Source organism: Equus przewalskii, chromosome 4, assembly GCF_037783145.1.
Source record: "Equus przewalskii isolate Varuska chromosome 4, EquPr2, whole genome shotgun sequence".
NCBI classification, from domain to species: Eukaryota; Metazoa; Chordata; class Mammalia; order Perissodactyla; family Equidae; genus Equus; species Equus przewalskii.
This window is the reverse complement of record NC_091834.1, coordinates 100,008,805-100,030,135: the sequence shown is the minus strand read 5'-3', so window position 1 is coordinate 100,030,135 and position 21,331 is coordinate 100,008,805. Positions and strand designations below refer to the sequence as shown.

At 42.0% G+C, this 21,331-nt stretch overlaps 1 protein-coding gene across 1 annotated transcript in view; it reads right to left on the bottom strand.

Moving 5' to 3' along the window:
- Positions 1–21,331, bottom strand: part of CNTNAP2 (contactin associated protein 2) — a 1,871,069-nt gene that overhangs the window by 324,496 nt on the left and 1,525,242 nt on the right. The window contains exon 15 of the mRNA XM_070616681.1: positions 20,573–20,700. Coding sequence (XP_070472782.1) covers positions 20,573–20,700 — 128 coding nt within the window. The remainder of the gene's footprint in view (positions 1–20,572; positions 20,701–21,331) is intronic.

Sequence of the window (21,331 nt, the reverse complement as noted above, 5' to 3'; positions counted from 1 at the left end):
CTTCTTTTTGTTTTCTTCTTCTTCTCCCCAAAGACCCCCAGTACATAGTTGTATATTCTAGTTGTAGGTCCTTCTGGTTGTGCTATGTGGGACGCCACCTCAGCATGGCTGGATGAGTGGTGCTAAGTCCAGGCCCAGAATCTGAACCCGCGAAGCCACAGGCTGCCGAAGTGAAGTGCACAGATTTAACCACTTGGCCATGGGCCAGCCCCCTTACTCCTAATTTTTAAAATTAAATAACAATGGTGACAGTAACAACATTCCTTGAGCTCCCTCCATGTGCTAAGCATCATTCTAGGCTCTGCAGCATATACAACGATGAACAAGATTGGCTCCTAGACTCAAAGCACTCAGTCCAGTGCTGGGACTAAAGTCACACAGGGGAAACCAAGGTGGTGAATTTGGTATGAGGATTTGAAGATCCTGAACAGTAATGCTGTATTTTTAAAATTACTTTTTTCCTCTAAAAAAATCAAGATTTTGGACAAAAGTGTGTCATTTAAATGAATCTTACTGGCTAACTAAAGTATTATTTTAAGAGAAATGATTAACTATCATAATAAATGGTTAAAAAAACATTGTTCTCCAAAGTTGGCATCCTTAGCCTGGGGACTACACATGATCTTCAAAGTATTTCAAATCTCTCTGAAATTATACGCAAAATGTCTCATGTATATAAAAATATGCATTTTTCCAGAGATGAGGATCATAGATAAGGGAACTCTTAATTCAAGAAAGGGGAAAGATCTATTGAAATGCTAGTTCTAAAAACATCTTCAGTCTATCAAAACTTTATGAAGCTCTTGATGAACATTTTGCTGTCATTTTGAAAGAGTGTATGCTTATCATCTTCCTACCATGAAAAGACATGTGGCTAGGGGGGAGATGTGGGAACTGAAGGAGAAAATATAGTTAAACTATCAAATTATAAGTATCTCATAGAAATTTGGAGATGCTCTGTTTTTCTCATAATAATTAACTATACATGCAGCTAATTATAGTGCAAAAAGATAGCATCAAGCCATGGAGAAAGAATTTGTGAACTTAATGGTCTTTTTTAGTAGCAAAATCATTTTTTTCAGGAATAGATTTTATAGGCATAAAATAAGTTTAATAAAAAAATGTACAGACATAGAAAATGCCATCTATTTGGGAAACCATGAACCTAAGGGTGTGTATTGATGAATAATTAACCTGTTTTCTGAACACAAGCTAATGGATGAAACTTATTTAACACCTGAACTATTTAAAAATACCAATTAAAAACAAGATCAGAAAACACTACAGAAATAATTCATAACTCTTCTATATGTTCTAATAAAAATGCTTTATTTTATTTATTTATTTTTTTGTCTTTGCTGAGGAAGATCTGCCTTGAGCTAACATCTGCTACTAATCTTCCTCTTTTTGTATATGAGCTGCCACTACAGGATGGCCACTAACAGACAAGTGGTGTAGGTCCACACTGGGGAACTGAATCCAGGCCGCTGAAGCAGAGCACCGAACTTAACCATTAGGCCACTGGGGCTGGCCCCCAAAACACTGAAAATCTTTCTCACAACTGGTACCTAGATGCCTTAGTGGATACACTGATTATCAAAAGAGAATAAATCCTCATTGATTCAGATACACTTTAATGTGTAGCTTTTCTATAACTCAGATATACGTCTCAAAGTGGCTTCATGTAAAAAGCACCTCGAGTAAGAGGAGTCTTGATTCTTTTACGTCAAGTCGTTCTTTAATTGGTGACTCTGTTTACTGCAATTGTGACGTTAACCATCAAGTTCTCCTACACTTCAAAGTACGTTGATCACAAGATACTAAAAAGTGAATTTTAATAATAATGAATATAGTGTCAGCCATGATACAAGTGTAATGGGATCTTCCAGGTGGGTTGCTCGGGACCTCTGCTAGGGTGAGTCCCTCCCGTGTAATCTGTTCAACACTACACCATATACAGAATGTTATACGCAGAGAGCTGTGCTGAGTACTTGGCTGAAAGGCCAAGGCCGATGAGACACGGTTCTGGGGCTGAAAGAGCTGAGAGGCCCTCCTGTAGAGCCTGCTCTCTGCTGAACTAGCTAGATATTTCTTGGCCATTGTAGCCGGTTGAATAGTGTTGCCCCAAAATTCATGTCTATCGGAACCTCAGAATGTGACTTTATTTGGAAACAGGGTCTTTGCAGACATAATTAAAGATCAAGATGAGATCATACGGACTTAGGGTGGCCCCAATCCAATGAGGGTCTCCTTATAAGAGACAGAAAAGGACAGAGAGACACATGGAGAAGATGTGAAGTGAAGATGTCCATGTGAAGACGGAGCTATGTTGCCACAAACCAAGGAATGCTAGGAATCACCAGAATCTGGAAAAGGCAAGGAAGGACCCTCCCCTAGAGTCTTTGGTGGGGCACGTGGCTCTGCCAACACCTTGATTTTGGACTTCTGGCCTCCAGAACTGTGAGAAAATAAAATTCTGTTGTTTTGAGCCACCAAGCGTGTGGTAATTTGTTAAGACAGACAGAGGGAAGTAATATAGCTATTATCTTCTCCACGCGTTTACAAGTCCTCAGCTCTCCACAGCGCTCTAGAATCTGGAGTCCGCTAGAATGGAGCCAGGGACTCTTTCTCTTGTTATACAGAAGAACTAGGTTTTCCTAGCATGGGTCTGCTACAGCCTGGCTGGAACTGTAAAGGCTAAGAGAACGGGCTTTGGAGCCAGTCTGCCTGGGTGAGGTTCCAGCTCTGTCATTTACTGTGTGCCTTGAAGCAAATTCCTGAATCTGTCTCTGTCTTGGTTTTCCTAGCTGTAAAATAAGGATAATAATCTTACCTTCTTCACAGAATACCAGTGAGGATTAAATGAGTTACTCTGTAAAGTGTTAAACTACACAGGACACACGGGAGATATTCAATAATAATAATGTGTTATCTGTAATCAATAGAATTATTATTATATGATGATTGTTATCATTACTAGGTTTTCACCACAAAGGCTTCCTCACCTCAGGAGGGCATAGGCGAGCCATACCCATCGCACAGACAGGAGCCAGGAAAAGAGCTTGGATTTCCTGTGAAGAAGAGAACTCTCTCCCCTCAAATGAACTGCTCTGCAGGGTGTAGACCCTATCTTACGTGAGATCATCTTCACCTTATCTTTTCAACAGTTTTCAGCTACCTTTACATAAGGAGCACAGCCTACTCCTCTTGGAGCTGAAAGGTCATCTGAGCTGTGCCTCTGTTTTCTCTGATTAGGTAGTGAGATACTGTATTAGGTTTCCAGGGCTGCCATAACAAAGTACCACAAAGGGGGTGGTTAAAACAACAGAAATGTATTCTCTCACAGTTCTGGGGACTAGAAGTCTGAAATCCAGGTGTTGGCAGGGTTGGTTTCTTCTGAAGTTTCTGAGGGGGAATTGGTCCCATGCCTGCCTTAGCTTCTGGTGGCTGCTGTCAATCTTCCACATTCCTTAGCTTGTGTCAGGGCAACTCCTAGCAATGCCTCTGTTGCCACATGGCCTTCTCCCCTGTGTGCCCCCATGCCTCTGTTTCTTCTTCTTATAAGGACACCAGTCTTGTAGGATCAGAGCCCACCTGAATCCCGTATGACTTCATCTTGACTTGATCATCTGCAGAGACCCCATTTCCAAACACATGAGCTCACACTCACAGGCACCAGGGGTTAGGAATTCAACACATCCTTTTGGGGACGTGATTCAACCCAAAACTGTCACCACATATAAATGAAGGGAAACAGAAAAGCCAGCAGTCACCAACAATTTTACAGATTTACTGAAAATATTAAAATACTATTTTTTCAAGAGTTTTAACGCAATTAAGAAGGTCTTGTCTAAAATTAGCAGCTTTAAAAAGTCTTAAAAGAAAAGATTTCTATTATGGGAATCTGACAATAAGTTTTAAATGTGTGTTTATGTTACACTATTGTTGGACGTGGTCCTATTTCAACCCCTTCATTGAATTACCTCTTTTCTAATTAGGAATGTTCCTTTTTATTTTTTAAAATACAAATTGGAGAAAGATCAACTGTATGAGCACAGATCTTTGAAACTAAGCATAAATGAAGAGTTTACTATTTTAATTAAATTAAACCTTCCAAAGATGACTCATTCCCCCCTTTTTTTGGCTTACGAACTCTCCATTGCCTACAGAATACATCCAGCTCTTGGCTTAGCATTTATAGATTTTTCTGGTTCCAGTTCAGGTCTCATTTTCTCATTGGATATGGATCCAAATGCTATGTGTGGTGTACATATTTTTCTATAGGAACCTTTTGCTTCTATCAATTTGGGCTAATTATTGTCTTATATGTTCCAGCTCCAGCCTTCTACTCGCTGTGCCAATCCCACGTAAAATGCCCTCTACTCATTCTCTTACCCTCCTTCAACATCTTGCTCAAGGAGATGACTACATCTTCTGCTTTTACCTTCATGTGCTTCCTTGTAAAGAGAGGCATCTTCACCTCTCTATCTTATTATGAACTATGTTCTAAATTCTTTGATTGCAAAAGCCATCAGTTGTGCCTCTGTGTCTGCGACCGGTCACAATGGCTTGTATACAATTGGTGCTCAGGACATATTTACCATTGATAACTGATTGATTCTTTTGTTCACCTCAGGTTGTAATTCCTCATTTCTGAATGACTTTAATTTGACAGAAATAATAATGGTTGCATTTAGCAATTTGCATTTAAGCTTAGTTCATATTAGTTTTACAAAACTGAGGGGTCTAAAGAAGTTTTATTCTTTTTTGTATAATATTTGTAACTACCATTATTGAGAACTTACTGTACCAGTCACTGTTTTAAGCTCTTTACATGCATTTGTCTCATTTTATCCCCATGGCAACCTTTGGTAATAAGCATAATTATCTCTATTTTACAGATGAGGAAATTGAAGCTTAGTGAAATTAAATAACTTTCCCAATGTCACACTGCTGATAAATGGAGAACTTGAGCCTAGGTCTGTCTGCCCTCAAATGTGTGTTCTTAGCCAGAGTTTCTATGATTTACTTGTCATAAAAATCTGCTAGAGGGGCCAGCCTGCTTAAGTGCACACATTCCGCTTCAGCAGCCTGGGGTTTGCCAGTTCGGAACCTGGGTGCGGACATGGCACCGCTTGGCACGCCATGCTGTGGTAGGCGTCCCACATATTAGATGGAAGAAGATGGGCATGGGTGTTAACTCAGGGCCAGTCTTCCTCAGCAAAAAGAGGAGGATTGGCAGCAGATGTTAGCTCAGAGCTAATCTTCTTCTTCAAAAAAGAATCTGCTAGAAAACCTCTTAAAAAAAAAGAGTCATTGCCTCCACTCTAGAGAATCTGAATCAAAATCTCTGGGGGAGGGGACTGGGAATCTGCATTTTGACAAGCACCCGGGGGAAGTTTTGTGATCAGACAAATTGGGGAAACACTCCACAATGTGATACGGTTTACCAGTATTCATGAGAAGTCTCTGTGGTGAATGTTTCCCCATATATAGTTTGATTTTCATCACACAAACGTTTTTTGAGGTTCAAACCTACCAGAGAAACCAAGCTTGAAGACCGCAGTTCATGCAGATTTGCCACAGCCCAAGGATATCCTGTGCCCAGGCCTCAGTGATGTGGGCGGGGCCTGTGCAGCCTCAGAAGGGCCCCACACTTGGCTTAAGGCTCTGCTGTTGCTCTTTTGAAATTCTTAATACTTTCTTAACTTCCTAAATCCTTTCTTCCTACAGGGTCCTGCACTCTCATTTTGCACGGGGCTTTGCAAACTACGTAGACAGCTCTGCTCCGGAACTTGATACAGCATAAACTCCAGGCCTCTCCTCTCTGGTTTTAAGATTTTGGGAAGGGGTTGTTTGAAGTGGGGAGAAGTCAGGGTGTGAAGTGCAGTGTGAAGTCCTAGATCTGGATGTGGGGTAAGAAGGCTGCCGAAGGCAGAAGGAAGACATGGGGTCCTGTGCACAGAGGAGGGGGTGGGAAGCAGTGGAGAAAGGCGAGGGGCAGTTTTGTTAGGCTGGAGAAGTGCTGCTTGGTGTCCACGGATGGAGCAAATGGAGAGGCAGGAGAGGGCTCCTGTGCAGAAGATAGTTAGCATAGCAGATCTGACTGCTAATCCTTGCAAAGGCCCCTTTACCAGGCTGGCGTCTGGAAATTAAGATTCCGGCAAGGTTAAAGGATAACTAACAAGAGGGCCTCATGGTGCCTACGCTGTTTGTACCAACAACATGATTTGTGCTGAACACCTGCTTTCTTCCTGGGAGTCTGGAATTTGGGACGTGCCAGGCAGGGGCCTAACCAGCCCCCAGTAAAAACTCTGGGCACTGAGTCTCCAGGGAACTCTCTGGTTGGCACATTTCCCACATGTTGTCACAACTGAAAGTGGGGGGATTAAGTGTGTCCTGTGAGACTCTACTGGGAGAGGACTCTGGAAGCTTGTGCCTGCTGTCCTCTAGACTTCACCCTGAGTCTTTTCCCATTGTGGAGTTTGCTGTGTGTCCTTTTACTGTAATGAATCAGAGTCATGAGTGCGACTCTACACGACTCTTGTGAGTCCTCCTGAATCCCTGAACCTGGGAGTGGTCTTGGGGACCCTGGACATAGTTCCTTACTGTCTTAGTCCATTCAGGCTGCTGTAACAAAAATACTATGAACTGAGTGATTTATAAGCAACATTTACTTCTCACAGTTCTGGAGGCTGGGAAGTCCAAGATCACGGTGCTGGCAGGTTCAGTGTCTGGTGAGGGCCTGCTTCCTCATAGACAGCCGTCGTGTCACTGTGTCCCAGTATGGCAGAAAGGGCTAGGGGGCTCTGTTGGGCCTCTTTTATAAAGGCAAAAATCCCATCCCATCCTCATGACCTAGTCGCCTCCCAGGAGCTCCGCCTCCTAATACCATCCACTGGGGGTTAGGATTTCAACATATGGACTTCGGGACACAAACACTCGGTCTTAGCACTTACCTTCCCCATTCCACCGTTTCCTCAATTGCCTTAAACTAGTCCTTAGCAGCTCCACTTCCATACAGCCTCTCAGACCACCTCCCCTGAACCATTAATATTTAGTCCTAAATTGAAAATGACTAATATTTCACTGGTGGACTAGAAAGGAGACACAGTTATGTGCGTCAGAAAAAAGGGTTGGGGGGTGACCGTGTCACTTGTGAGACCTTGAGGTAGAAGGGGCATGGAATGGGAAAGTGGTGGGAGGGGCACACCTCACCTACTTTGCAGTTCTCCTTGGCAAAATACAGGTCTGGGGAATGTATATGAAGTCTTACGCAGGCAGCTGAACCTGAGAATTACTTATAGGCTTCCATCTTATTTTGTGATGTATATTATGTTTGAGGTCACGCAACTATATTCTTTTCAAAATACTGTTATTTCTGTTTTTGACTGGTAAGCAAAATTGAGATTGTACTGTATTTCAAAATTAAAATAAAAATTTAATAGAATGAGATTGATGAAGTAGAGCCTCTAAACACACTATAATAGGCAGACCAATTATTCCAAGAGTAGAATTCATAAATGGAATGGAATCTCACACCACAAAAAATACTTATTTTGTGGTTATAATGTTATATTTTTCCCCAGTTTCCTGGCTGATACATGGGGAACCTTACGGAGCCACTGAGAAGATGCTCTCTATATCTTGTAGGCAGTGATATTTATCCCAGGTACTTTTTGGTCTTTTCTGACATTAGGTTTAGTCCCCAAGGAAAAATCCCACCTTTTCTGCTCCTTCATCTTTAATCCTATTTTACTCCAGGAAGGGTCAGAGCAGGCTGACTTGTAGCCACAGGTAAGATTGAATTTCAGATAGAGACAGGTTCTCGTGTTCTCTAACGTGGCCTATCACTGTTGCTCTAAAGCTGTGTAGTCCAATATGGTGGCCACTAGCTACATGTGGCTATTTAAATTTAAGCTAACTAAAATTAAATAAAATTAAAAATTCAGATCCTCAGTCATACTAGTGACATTTCAATTGCTCAATGGCGACTTGAGTGGCTACTATATGGACAACACAGGTTAAAGGACATTTCTATCATCATGGAAAATCATTGAGTAACACTACTCCAGAACAATAACCAACAAGCCAACATAGGAAAGCCAAGCTCTGGCTCCTAAGTGCTCTATTTCTCTCCCAGCAGACAGCTGCTCTTAGAGAGGACGCCTCTGTCTTAACCTCTTTATGGCTTTTGGGTGAAATAGCATGAAATGTTTCTGAAAACACCAGTACAAAAGGCCACAGACTCAAATTTATTATTGAATTTATAACTACTCATACATAGACTTGTTCTGATTTAAGGATTAGTTCATCATTAATTCAATGTTTTGAAGGGGAGAAGAATTTCCACCCTAAAATATGCCTTTTTGCCACATTGATTATTTAAGGCTGATTATTTTTAAGAAACAGCAGACACAGGAGAAGCTTTGAAAACGAGTAGAAGTTACCATTTTGTAAGAGAAATTAACATTTATAAGAGAAATCTCCATTTGTAAGCGTACCTTCTAGAAACTTACCAATGGAGAAACTAAGGACTTAAATCTGCATAACAACCCTATCCTTCTTTACTGTGCTTTTCCTGGTAACCTCCCTTAACCGGCCTCCCCTTCTTCCCCCAACATCTTTTGTCTTTAGCTGAAGATGATATTTAAGGTGATGGCTTGGGCCATTTTGGAGAGTTACTCAGTTTTCCTGGGCATCTCCCATGTAAACGGGAGGTATACATGCTATTACACTTTCTGTTTGTTTTTCTCCTATTGATCTGTCTTTTATTATGGGGGGTGGCCTCAGCTAAGAACCTAGAAGGGTAAAGGGAAAATCATTTTTCCTCCCCAATAGTTTTAACTTTTAAATAAGAAAGGTGATTTTTTTCCCCTTGGGACAAAGCCGTAAACTATGGGTTTAAGCCTGGGGTAGATCCAGACCCACTGGGTCACAGAGCATTCTCAGAGCTGACTCCAGTGCACGCCTCCATAGTCCTGTTGGTGCCAGGGCATGTGGGAGAGTGGAGGGCGGACTTCTAAGCTCATTTTACCTTCTTCCTCATTTCTAAGAAGAGTTCCTCCAACTACACTGAACTCAAGTAGTTTTGAGCCTTGTGCTGGGGTTACCAGGAGGTTAAGGTAGGTCCAGGATTGAGGTGACTGTAGCAGCAGTAAGGACAACTAAATTCTGAGCGTAAGCATATTTTCATTGGGTTGTGTGTGTGTGTGTCTGTATTTAACAGTACCAGAAGGGAGAGAAAATCTATATGAGAGTAGAAATGGTAGAGAATATATCACTTTCTTCTAAAAATAAACGTCATCCATTTTTTTCTTGGTTCTCTGTTAGGTGGTCCTTGCAAAGGGAAGTAAACAGGTGGGAAAGAAGCCTGGCTACTGGAGTTGGGTAGGTTAGAGGGGTTAGAAAAATAATTTAGGAGTTTTCTCAAGAATAGAGTCCTAAAATTAATGTTTCAAACAGAGATAATTTGTTGGGTTCTCTTATCGTATCAAACATAATTCGCTGATTTGTAGAGTCATAAGATAAAGTCCAGGTTTAACACCGCCCACCAGTAAATGACCAGTTTCAGATGTGATATGGCCACCGAAGGCCCAGGGTGGGATCAATAGCTCATTCTCTCTCCTCAACTCCAAAGAAAGCTGTAAAGTTTGCTTTATTACAGATGCTACCCTGAACTATGGTCCTATATCCCATAGATGTTCAAGATACAAGCAAATTCTTTTTGGGGTCATCAGCATAAGCCAGTTCTGTGGGTAAAGAAACACCCAAACTTAATTTTTGTGTATCAGACTATTGTTGTACTTACACAATAACAGATGTATTTTTCCATATTTAAATTTGAAAGATTAGGACAAACATGATATCTCCTTGAAATACGTAAGTAAAGAATAAATAAAGTTACATAGGTAAAGAAATAAAATGCATCAGGGTGTCTTCTTAGTTCTAATTCTTGGGTCATGTTGTCTTTTCACAAATTCATTTCCAAGGTGTTAGGTTATTTAATAAAAAGTGCTAGTTTTTCGTTTTCTGGTTTTTTTTCCTTGTCTGAAGAAAACTGAGGCAGTCAGGGCTAACTCAGCGTCTTTGCTCAAACCATAAGAATAATCCTAGTAGCCAGTGAAAATGCAGTTGTGCCATGGCAATCTTGACTTCCTGAGTCAGTCACACCATGTTCTCAGGTATGACAATGGAAAGGAAAACCAGAGCAGACTATCTGAGACATCCATGTCTACTCTAAGTCTGGTGAAAACCAGCGACACATTTCTGTTAAATAACAGGCCATATTTTAAGTTCAAGTCCTAATCTGCGTCCTACTCAGTACAATAGAATTAAATTCTAAAGGTCTAAATACCATAAAACAAAACTGATTAGGCTAATCTACTGGAATTGAATTAAGGAACGCTTAAAGCATCAGATACAGGGATTACAGAAAAGCTTGTCAGCTACTTCATTGTCTAAAGCTTGAGTAAATCAAGAAAAACCCTGAACAGAAGAGTCACAGAGAGAATCTTAAGGGGCAAACAACCAGTCCTTCAACAAAAGACCAAGCCACCCTCGCTGAGTCTAGTTTTTCTGTTCACACTTAAGGATTGAGAGAGATTCTTGATTAAGTGTTGGTCTAGCAACTGATATTTTCCTCCTTACAGGCAGCTTGAAGGTGTCCATTTACTTTAGGACATTGACTATTGGACTGGCTCAAAGACAAAAATGATGGATAGGACGTGAGAGCCCCCTTTTCTTTTTACTTTGGGAATGTTCATCTAGTCCTAAGGAGCAGTTTATCATGCCAATAAGTGAATACAAATTCAAATGCAATGTTTCCTATGTGCACACCCGGTGAATTTGAATTAGGATTTATTTTAAAGATAATAATACAAGTCTTATATAATGTTTGCAATAGTTTAGTACAACTTTTTAAAAATCCTGATGACGGTAATAAGATTGTCAGCAAACTTCAAGAAGCTATTTAAAAAGTTTTCTTAAAGTGCCTGAGTTTCCAAGGCCTGCGTGTAGTTAGGATTGTGAAAAGAAGCTTTATAAAAAGCCAAGTAGGAATCATAAACCAGGTGAACTGGAACATGGTTTTAATTATGCCAGAGTGAGGTAGTTTATAGCTCAGAGCTTAGTACCCTAACAATAGGTTTGAAGTACGTACTGACTAATTGTAATTTGTCAGTAATAACCTTGAGACAGGGATAAACAAAAGTGTGGAACTGCCTGCTTGGATCTCTGAAGGGCCGGGAGGGGGGGGGGGTTAATCTAATTTAGATTAAACAATGAGTTCTATAAATTTAAAACTTCACTTGCATCTTAATTTAGAAATGCCAGAGAAAATATAAAAACTCAGCAAAAGAGTTTTTATTTTAATCCTTAATTTGAAGATAATCATCGGATTCAAGGGATTTTCAAGGTACAAAGGAATAAAAGTTTTCATTTAGTTAAGATGAATAAATGTGCAAAATCCTTGTCGAGGTTAAAAATAGTTCTGCATATAAATCAAGCGATGGCTCCTCTCGTGGGCCCCCTCTTGCAATTATTGTCTGTGCAAGTTTTCTGCATTTGTCATGAAGTGCCTCACTGTACTGCCTCCATTGATAGTCTGAAATGCTTATTTAAATCTTTTGTGGTTATTTAACCTTTTGTATTCATTTAATGAACTCATATTTGAGTTCTCAATGTGGCAGGCACTGTCCCTGGCACCTGGATATAGATCTCTGCCCTAGATCCCATCTGTTCTTGGGGGCGAGGGCAATAATAGTGCTAACAAATAGAGAACAGAGATTGCTGTGCAATAAATACTTTATCTGGTCTTTATCCCAAGTTCCTGCAATGGAGCTTCTAGACCCTTGGAATTTTCTGGGTGATAGGAGTGTCTTTGTTCTTCGCTGTCGGCCCTGATGGTTTATGCTAATGAGCTGACTCATGGTGGGCCCCCTAGATAGTTTCAAGCCAGAAAGACGAACAATGGATAGGATTAGAGGGATGGGACTTAGAGCCACGAGAAATCAGCCCATCTCCAGGGAGAGGGAAAGGAGGCTGGAGATTGAATTCATCACATGGCCAATGATTTATTCAGTCACACCTATGTAATGAAGCCCCAGTAAAAATTCTGGGCACCCAAAGCTCAGTGAGCGGGTTGGTGACACACACTGAGGTGCTAGGAGGGTGACATATCCTCCCTCCACAAAGAGAGGACCCAGGAGCTCCATGTTTGAGACCCTCCTAGCCCTAACCCTATGCATTTTTTCATCCAGCTAGTCCTGATTTGTACCCTTTATAATAAAACTTTAATCTTAAGTATAGTGCTTTCCTGAGTTCTGTGAATCATTCTAGTAAATTATTGATCCTGAGGGGATAGTGGGAACCCCTCAAACTTGTGGTCTGTGTCTGAAGAAAAGCAGTCTTGTTAGGGACGGTGAAATCTATTCTGCCTCTGGGCTGAGATAATCTCAGATGGCTGTGAGCTCTACTAAGGCAGTAGAAAGGGCAGTGGTGAGGTGGGGGCGGCGACATTAGCTGAGTGGGCAAGGAAGGCCTCTTGGAAGAATTAACATCGAAGCTGAGACATGCATCCCCGTGAGGCTCGGGAGGAGACGATTCCAGGCAGAAGAAACCACCAATAAAAGTTTCAAGGTGGCAACAAACATAGCATGTTGGAGATACGAGACCAGTGGGGCTGGAATGAAGGACTGTTGGGCGGGGACAGATCACACACAGCGTTGGAGCATCTGATAAGGAGTCTGTATTTTCAGAGTGATGGGAAGCTATTGGATGGTTAGAAGTCAAAAAATGCTATAATCTGATTTATAGCTCTGAAAAGTCACCCTGGATATTAGGTGGGGAAAACAATTATGATGGTGAACATGAAGTTCAGTCTGGAGTGTTTGCGTCTTGATTGCCAACTTTCCCGTAGGCTCCTTGAGGACAGGAGATGTGGTTTTACCCTTTATATTCACAAAGTGCCTCAGACCATTGCGGGGCATATAGATAGAAGGTACTGTATACATCTAGGCTAAAATACGAGTGCGCACAGAGAAAGATGAGAACAGAGCTGAAGGGGAGATGAATCCTGCTCAATATCATCGGTGGATGAATTGCAAAGTTACTATGACTAAATTTGAAAAACGGATAAAATCTGGATTAAAACAGCAGAAATTCTGCCATAATTCTACACATTTTTTTCAAATCATATACACTTTTCCAAGTTTTCAAAAGTTTTAAAATATCTAGGTCAGGGGTCAGCAAACTATGGCCTCAGGTCAAATCCAGCCTGCCACCTGCTTCTGCAAAAATTTTATTAGAATCCAGCCACACCCGCTCGTTGACATATTGTCTATGGCACCTTTCACAATACCCGGTTAAGCAGTTGTGACAGAGCCTGTACGGCCCGAAAGGCTAAAATATTTCCTGTCTGGGCTTTTATAGAAAAAGTTTGCTGACTCCTGATCTAGGTGAAAGGCTGCCTTTTGTGGTTGTCCTTGGGATGGAGAGCACTGTGTACATCACTGGGTTCTTCGTGTGTTCTCTTAGGGTCTCCACGTTCTCCAAGGGCAGTTTCAAAAGATGGCAGCAAGTGAAGGTGGTAGTATCCATCTGCAGTCAGCAAACGAGGCACCATTTACACAGAAGAATGTCACCCTGGGAACCCAGCAAATGCAACTGAGCTCTAAGCAGGTATTGTGACCGCCACCTCCAAATTAGGAAGAAGCTAACGGCTAGATGCCACACTCTCAGCCATGACACAGAGCAGGCCTTCTCCAAGAATAGGTACAGAGTCAAGGGTAAAGGGAATGGACAGTAGAATACAGAACAGAGGGCCAGGCAGAGCTTTTCTGATACCCAGCCTGTCACTCTTTCCACAATGAATGAACGTGATAATAAAGATGGTGATAACACTTAGAGAGCACTGCCCAGGTGCAAGGACTGTGGGGAATTAGGCTTTACAAGAACTCGGCGATGTGGTTAGCATTATTCTCATTCGCAGTTGAGGGAAGGTTGTGGGTGGGAGTGGAAGCCCAGAGAGGTTAAGGAACTTGTCTAAAGGCACATGGACAGTGAAGGAGGGAGCTCAGGTTTGGACTCAGATGTGTGTGATTCCAAAGTCTATCCTATTCAATATGCTGCTCCATAACTGTTACTCAAAGTGGGGTCCACTGGCCAGTGGCAGCAGCATCACTTTGCAGCATCTCAAGTCCTGGCCCAGACTTCCTGAATCAAAATCTGCCTTTTACCAAGATCTCCAGGTGAATTCTAGGCTTATAAAGCACTAACATACAAGGCCTCCAAGCTCTATTCAAACTCCCATTCCACTTGGTTAAAATTTTCATCTTCAATAAAACACAAACTGATCCAGGATGGGGGCCATGCCCCGGTTTGCTCAGTGAAGTTTATTAGGTTGAATTAGATTCCAGGAGCTGATTCTGGAGTAGGTCAGCATCTGTTTCACCTAGGATTTTTCTTGATTCCAAGTGTACTCCACACCGGGAATTCTTAGAACAAACAGAACAAGCCTGAGTCTTCTGCAAACAGTAGAGAGATCGCTTGGAAAGCTCAGCAGGGGAGCCCAACGAAGCGGATTCAATTTACAGAACAAAGTTCCTTCTGCATCTGGGTTCCTGTTACTTCTGCAGAGTGTCAAGTTCAGGGGAGGGACGGGTACCCAGGGAGGGGACAAAGAGGAAGCAGGACTCACTCAGCAGACAGATCTCCCCTGTGGGCTGTGAGGATTCCTCCAGATACAAGCCGCGTTTGAAAGGACAAGTGGGAAAGTCAGTCACACACACACAAACCACATCTATTGTAAAATAGAAACACCTTTTTTTCCCCCAAACTGTAACTAATTTTACTTTCTACTCCCACAGTGAGTTTGCCGTTAAAGCTGAATTGCCAAATAATATAAAAGAGCTTATTCTTCCCAGGGAGTTGTCTATTTCTTCTAATTGTTAGAGTCACTCTGGAGTCTAGAAGCCCCAAGCGAAGGCGTCCTTCTTCCTGCTTGTGCTGCCTTTGTAATTGGAGTTGCCCTCAGACATGCCTACAGGGCTCCATCCTTTAATGGGAACCAGCCTAGGTTTCGATGTTGAAAATATCACTATTTCTGCTGCTTCTTAGAGTTACTCCTGCCTCTCAGCTGGTAGTAGCCCTTGGCAATAGCAGCGGAGGCTGGGACATTAAGAAAAAAAGAGAGTTTAATGGTTTCTACACATCACTCCAGCTTTTTTTTTCTGCTTTCTGCTATCCACCAAAAAACTGCTAGAACTAGAAGTAAAAGAAAAAATAGAAGTCACCAACTTGTTGCCACTGATCCCTCATGCCTGTGGTCGCGGGTGTTCTGTCAGGGTTCCCAGATGGTTGACACCACAGTGGGATTGAACCAGGAGCTCCGCACCACATGACTGCGCTGGCCAGCAGTTGACGGGCAGGGACTCAGGTCAGAGTTTCAGGTCAAAGGTCCCTCTGCATCTTAACATTCATCTTGGCCATGGGGGTCACTAAAGATGAAGGCTCCCGTCACACTATCCCGCCACGTGCTTTGCCACAAACCAGCTGAGACGCCCAGGGCAGGTCACTTAATCTCTGAGACCCAAGCTGCATGTGTGTAAAATGAGAGGCCTGAGCTGCTTGATCGCTCAGACTCTGCCACCGTTACAATGTTGTGACTCTTGGCTCTTGCTTTTAGCTATTCACAAGGCAAGGATACGTAGCTACCCTTTGTGGGAAGAAATGGGGAGAAGAAAAGAATTTGGAGCACCTTCTGAGGAAATAATTACTAAGAGTGATCAAATTTTATCCATTCTAGGATCTGCTCTGGAACCACGCGGACCTTCTGGCTTCAGCCCTGAAACCCTGAAACCGCTTAATCCCCTGGTTCTGTTTTCTCATTGGTTCACTCGAGTCAAAGATACCACCTCACACAGGATGTTGGGAGGGTCAGGAGAGGAAACGAATCTAAATGCTTGGTTTACAACCTGCATGCTGGGTCCTTTCCCTTTCTTGTCTCTTCCAAGCCGGAAGCAGCAAAGCGAAAGGGAATAAGCAAACTCTCTACTGTCCTCTGGAGCCCGGGAGCAGCTTCCTCTCACAATCTAAATAGCTTGCTGAGCTCTGGGAGCAGCTGCCCCTCCTTGTCCAGTCCCCTTGCACTGCGCCGAGTCTGTCTCATGCAAACGCTCACAGGGAGATGGAGTGGCCAGTGTGTGCCCCTGGGCTTGTCCTGTGGAGAATGACCCTCATATCCATCTCCACTGGAAATGTCTTATCTGTAGAGAAACAATGTGTAGACCCAGTCGTTGCCCTGCCTTTCTTGGTAAGGGAATGGCTGGTTATGGTCCTGGTTTGTAAAATTCTTGCAGTAAAGAGACTCCAGCCTTTGTATTACTCTGGCACATATGATGACTTTCCCAAAGAACAAATGTCCAGTATCATTCGGCTAGAACTCCATCACCACCTGCATTCCTTTCACCTTCGGCTTCATGTCTGCCCTCCGAGTGTTCCTGAACTGGACGTGTTGTCTACTCTACCTTTTCTTCTTGGCCTCTCTGAGTCACCTCTGTAGCTCGAAGAAATTGAATTTACATCTTAAACCTCCAGCGTGACTCGAGCGCTCTGCTTGCCTAAGCTCGCAGCCGGAGCAGGTTTCCAGTGGGGACTCGCAGGAAGTCCTTGAATAACACGTTTTCCTGAATCGTTTCTACCCAGGGGTTTTGAAAACACGTGCTTTTATAGCAAACTCCCTCCTAATTAATTGTTTAAAGCCCCTGTATCTCTAGAGGTGGAACGGGCAATTTTTACCTCATTACCTAGCAAAAACTCTATTTCCATAATTAATTATGTTCACTATATATATAGTACAAATAAGAGTTGCAACTCCAAAATCCAAAATATTTCACTTCTGAACTAATTCTGTAAAAGTTTGGCCACCCCCTCCAAAATGATTGTCTATTTAAATTTGAAAACCATTTCTACTCTGTCAGTGATTTAGATCCTTTAAAAAGCTCTTTTGTTTCTTCCTAGGGGAGAACATGTGGTTTAAGAGGGGAATTTGTAATTTTACCACACTTTTTATCTTAGCTAGCTATCCATCACCAGTCACACCTTCAGTTTCTTTAGATCCGAGGTTTCCATTTGAATACAATTGCAAAACCAAAATACCAAAAAAACACACAAAACGAAAAACTATAAGGGCATAAGCATTTTACAGAACTATACGGGAAGTGCAAGGAGACCTGAGTGGAACTCAGTGATTTTCGTTACCATTTTGATTACATGAGTCTATGAGTTCATATGAATCAAAGTAAAAATGGAACTCAGCAGGCATGACGAAATCAACGAAAACTGCTGAAACGGTTGGGCAGAGCCCACAAAAATGGTTTCATTCTCTAAGACTTGGGGATAGAACAGGGACTTCATTCAAGAGACAGCTTCGCAGGGCTGTCATCGCTCAGTTCCTCAAGTAGAGAGATATTTTCCAATAACGGATTGAGTTTTTTAAACTGTAGCTTTGCACCGACTTCAGTAAATGACACAAAGTAAGTTAATCTCTATAAACAACAGGATAAATGCACTGTACCACTTTTTAAAGTATAAAAATTGGAATTTAAAGCCCCCACCATTCATGCTATATTGGTAACTGTGGGTAGGTGGAGCCAGTGGTGGGATAAGACCCAAATGACTTATTTTTAAAATATTTAAATTTCATCAGCAATCGACTAAGGGAAGAGAATGGCTTCAGGGAAAGAACCCTGACCTTGCGCAGAGAAAGCTGTTTATATTCTCTGCTCCATCTTTCCTCCTGGAGCCTCCCAGAGGGTGTAAGCCTGCACAGAAATTTGTTGTGTAAATGACATTTTAAAAGAAATACTGTGTTCATTTGTAAACCAGAAAGGCTGATATTTACCTTACCTGCCTCATGGGGGGCGGTAAGTGTCTAAGGAAATCATGCATGTGTAAAACCTGGAAGATGCTATGACGTGGAGCACTTTAGCATCAACGTGTCCGTGCTAGAACATTCTTAAAGGGAAGCTGGGCATCAGAACTGCTGACTGCTGGCTGGCAATTCAGGCATGAGGTATAGCATTCTCACTTGCCTGTGAAAAAGAAAGATTTCTCCCTCTGTCTCTCAGACACAAAAGTATTTCAAGTAATTGAAATTAAATACTAACTGTGCTTTTGTTTGCATGAAGTACCAGGTAAAACATGGTTTAAAAGTGTCTTGCTGAAGCTGCAGCACTAGAAGTGTCCTGAGACCACGCAGTGTCAATGAATAAGATGGCTCTTTGTTTTACCAACGGGTCCGAAAAATGTCTGTAAGAACAAAGGCCTTGGAAAAGAAATGCAAATGAACATTGACCACCATGCTTTTCCTATTTTCTCTTTTTAAGTATAAAGCTGCCTGAAATATACTGCCTATCACTCCTTTCTTGAGCATCAGTTGCAATAGTTTTATATCACAAAATCTAATATTAAATTATAAAGCATTTTGTGTTTTCCAATATTTCTTCATGTGCATTTCTCAAAACAAAGTTTGAACCTCTTTTTTCTTATTCCCCAGTGTACCTAGTAAAGTGCCGGACAAATAACATACACATAATAAATTCTTCCTGAGGACTGATGTATTGATTATGAGAAAACAAGCTACTATTAGCCATAAATGGTTAATACAGTCCCACATAACTGGAACCTCCTCTTTAAGATTGGTAGTAAAAGTTTGCAGAAGTGGGATTTGTGTGTGTGTGTGCGTGTGTGAGGAAGATTGGCCCTGAGCTAACATCTGTTGCCAATCTTTCTCTCTTTACTTGAAGAAGATTGCCACTGAGCTAACATCTGTGCCATCTTCCTCTATTTTATGTGGGATGCCACCACAGCAGGGCTTGAGGACCAGTGCTAGGTCCACACCTGGAATCCGAAGCTGTGAACCCCGGGCTGCGGAAGCGGAGAATGCAAACTTAACAGAAGTGGCATTTTTTAATTACTGAATGGGAATCTTTTCTCTAATTCAAAGCTAACTTCGAAATTAAAATTGATAAGTGAGAAATATTTTACCTTTATATATTAATGAGTAATTATGCCATAATAAAACTGATTTTCATTAGTCAACACAAGAGAACCTGCCCATTTTGAGAGTGACATTATAGTCCATCTCTCAAAAAACTTGTTTAAAAATGCATATTTATTATTATTTTATGTCGCTATCTTTTTCTCAAGCAGTTGAAACCAACATTCTTCTTGTACTGTTCTTCTAAGCCTGACTAAACAAATGAAGTATTATTGTTTAATAAATGCATCATAAAGACCTTTTGAAAAGTCTCAGTTTTAAAGGTAGTATTTTCATTTTCTCTGTGTAAGAAGAAGAAAATCAGTACAGACTCCATCTCTCTTTTGTATCAGGAACATTGCATTGCTTAACTGCAGATGGCCCCGATTTACAAAGGAATAAACAGTTAAGCATGCATTGTTACAGTCCTTAGGACACCTCTTGGAGTGGATGCAATAATTTATTCCATCGAGCAGGTCTAATTCTCCCTTGATTTATGGAAGTGGTAATAATATTCCATCTCACGGAATGCTTTGCTTGGAGGAATCCTGATCCAGGCACTAAAATCTTTATGGCCTCCCCAGGAGGCGTTGGGACGCAGGTGGTATCCTCATTACTGCAGCCGAGAAAATGGAAGGGTTTGCCTGAGGTCTCCTGGCAAGTCAGTTATTCAGGGAATAGAATTTAGGTCTCCTGATGCCTAGCACACGGTCACAAAAGCAGAGAACTCCCAGAGGAGTCACCCAAATCATGTGTGCAAAGAAGAGGGGAAATGACACCCAGGATGCTCGTTGCAGAAGCCCCGTAGAACCTGTCGCGGTTCCCCTCTGATGGCACATGAAGCACACTGAAGGGTACCAAACAACATAAAACCCTAACGGTGCCCTTAATTAGGTGGGATCATCACTCTAATCCCTGACCTCCCACGGTCCAAGCGAGGAGCCCCGAATTCCTCTCTGTGGTGCCAAATCCTGAAAGCAAGACGTGCTTACAGAAGCAATCTTTGACTTACAAGGGACCATCAAGCTCTGATGATGATGAAATTTGATAGCACTAATGTCAAACTTTATATGGCCATAATCCAAGTTTACAATGATACGTTAAGCCACAATGCTACTATTTATATCACCATAAACTGAGTTTATGGTGATATAAATAGCCACGCTAATGGCATTAACAGCAGCACTCAGTGGTCTCACAGCTGTCGAGTGCCACTTTTATGCTATTAGCCTGGCTATTTACATCACCATCAATTTAGGTAGTCAAACTCGTAACATACGAATATACAAAGAAGATGGATATCCACATTTTATGTCCAAATCTAGGCTCCCGTACTGGAGACTGTGTGGCTGTCACTCTCCTCTATGTCTTAAGGTCTATCTAGCTCTTCATTTGGCTCTATCTGCATCCCATGATGTTTCTTTAGGAGTTACAGACGAGCAAGTCTGTTTTCTGCCATCCTCTGATTTTAGCTGGGAAACGCTATTTAAAACTGACATGGAAGTGCAAGCCACAGCTGCTGGGCAAACTTACTGTCTCCTTGGCAGCGCAGGGGACCCACGCTCAGTTTGGCTTCTGAACCTTGCCGGTCGGTATCTCCAACCACCACCTGGCTTACCGGCAGGTGATCCTTGTAGGTTAGGAAGCCAGCGTCCTTCCTCCTGAGTCACAGGGAAAGACAGAAAAGGATGAGGAGACTAAGTTAGAAACATGTCTTTTCTGATAATTAAGTTGTCTAATAATTGACCACATTCCAGTAAACATTCAGAAGTTCAGTAAGTAGAAGCACAGTTAAAGAGCTGTTTTTTCTCTTCCATCGGGTGGTCTCACAGCACATCGCTCAGAAACGACTGTGACATCTTTTCCTTCTGGAAAACAGAACTGACACCCTGATTTCCAGAGTCACAACCAATATGCCGCATACTATCTTAGGTTGAGGGTAGCTACCACACTGCTTGACGAACACACACCAAGCGCGGAGCACGCATGCAGAGTTTGCTGTTGTCACAGAATCAGGTTCACCAAAGTCAACCCGATTTCTCGCACAATATACGAAACAAAACCTATTAAAAAAACCCCTTGTTTCCTTAATTGCTTTGTGGCAATTGCTTCAGCGGCTTTCTTCCCTGCTGTGCACCAGCTATAGAAGGGACACTTTTTGTTCCTTCATCTCTTCTTATTTAACAACTGAATGAGTTTATGTGAAGTTTCCAACACAGAGCAGGTGCTCACTAGGTGTCTATTTCCATCTATAATGAGGGGCGGAGTTGCAGTTCAAGCCAATTTGGTTTT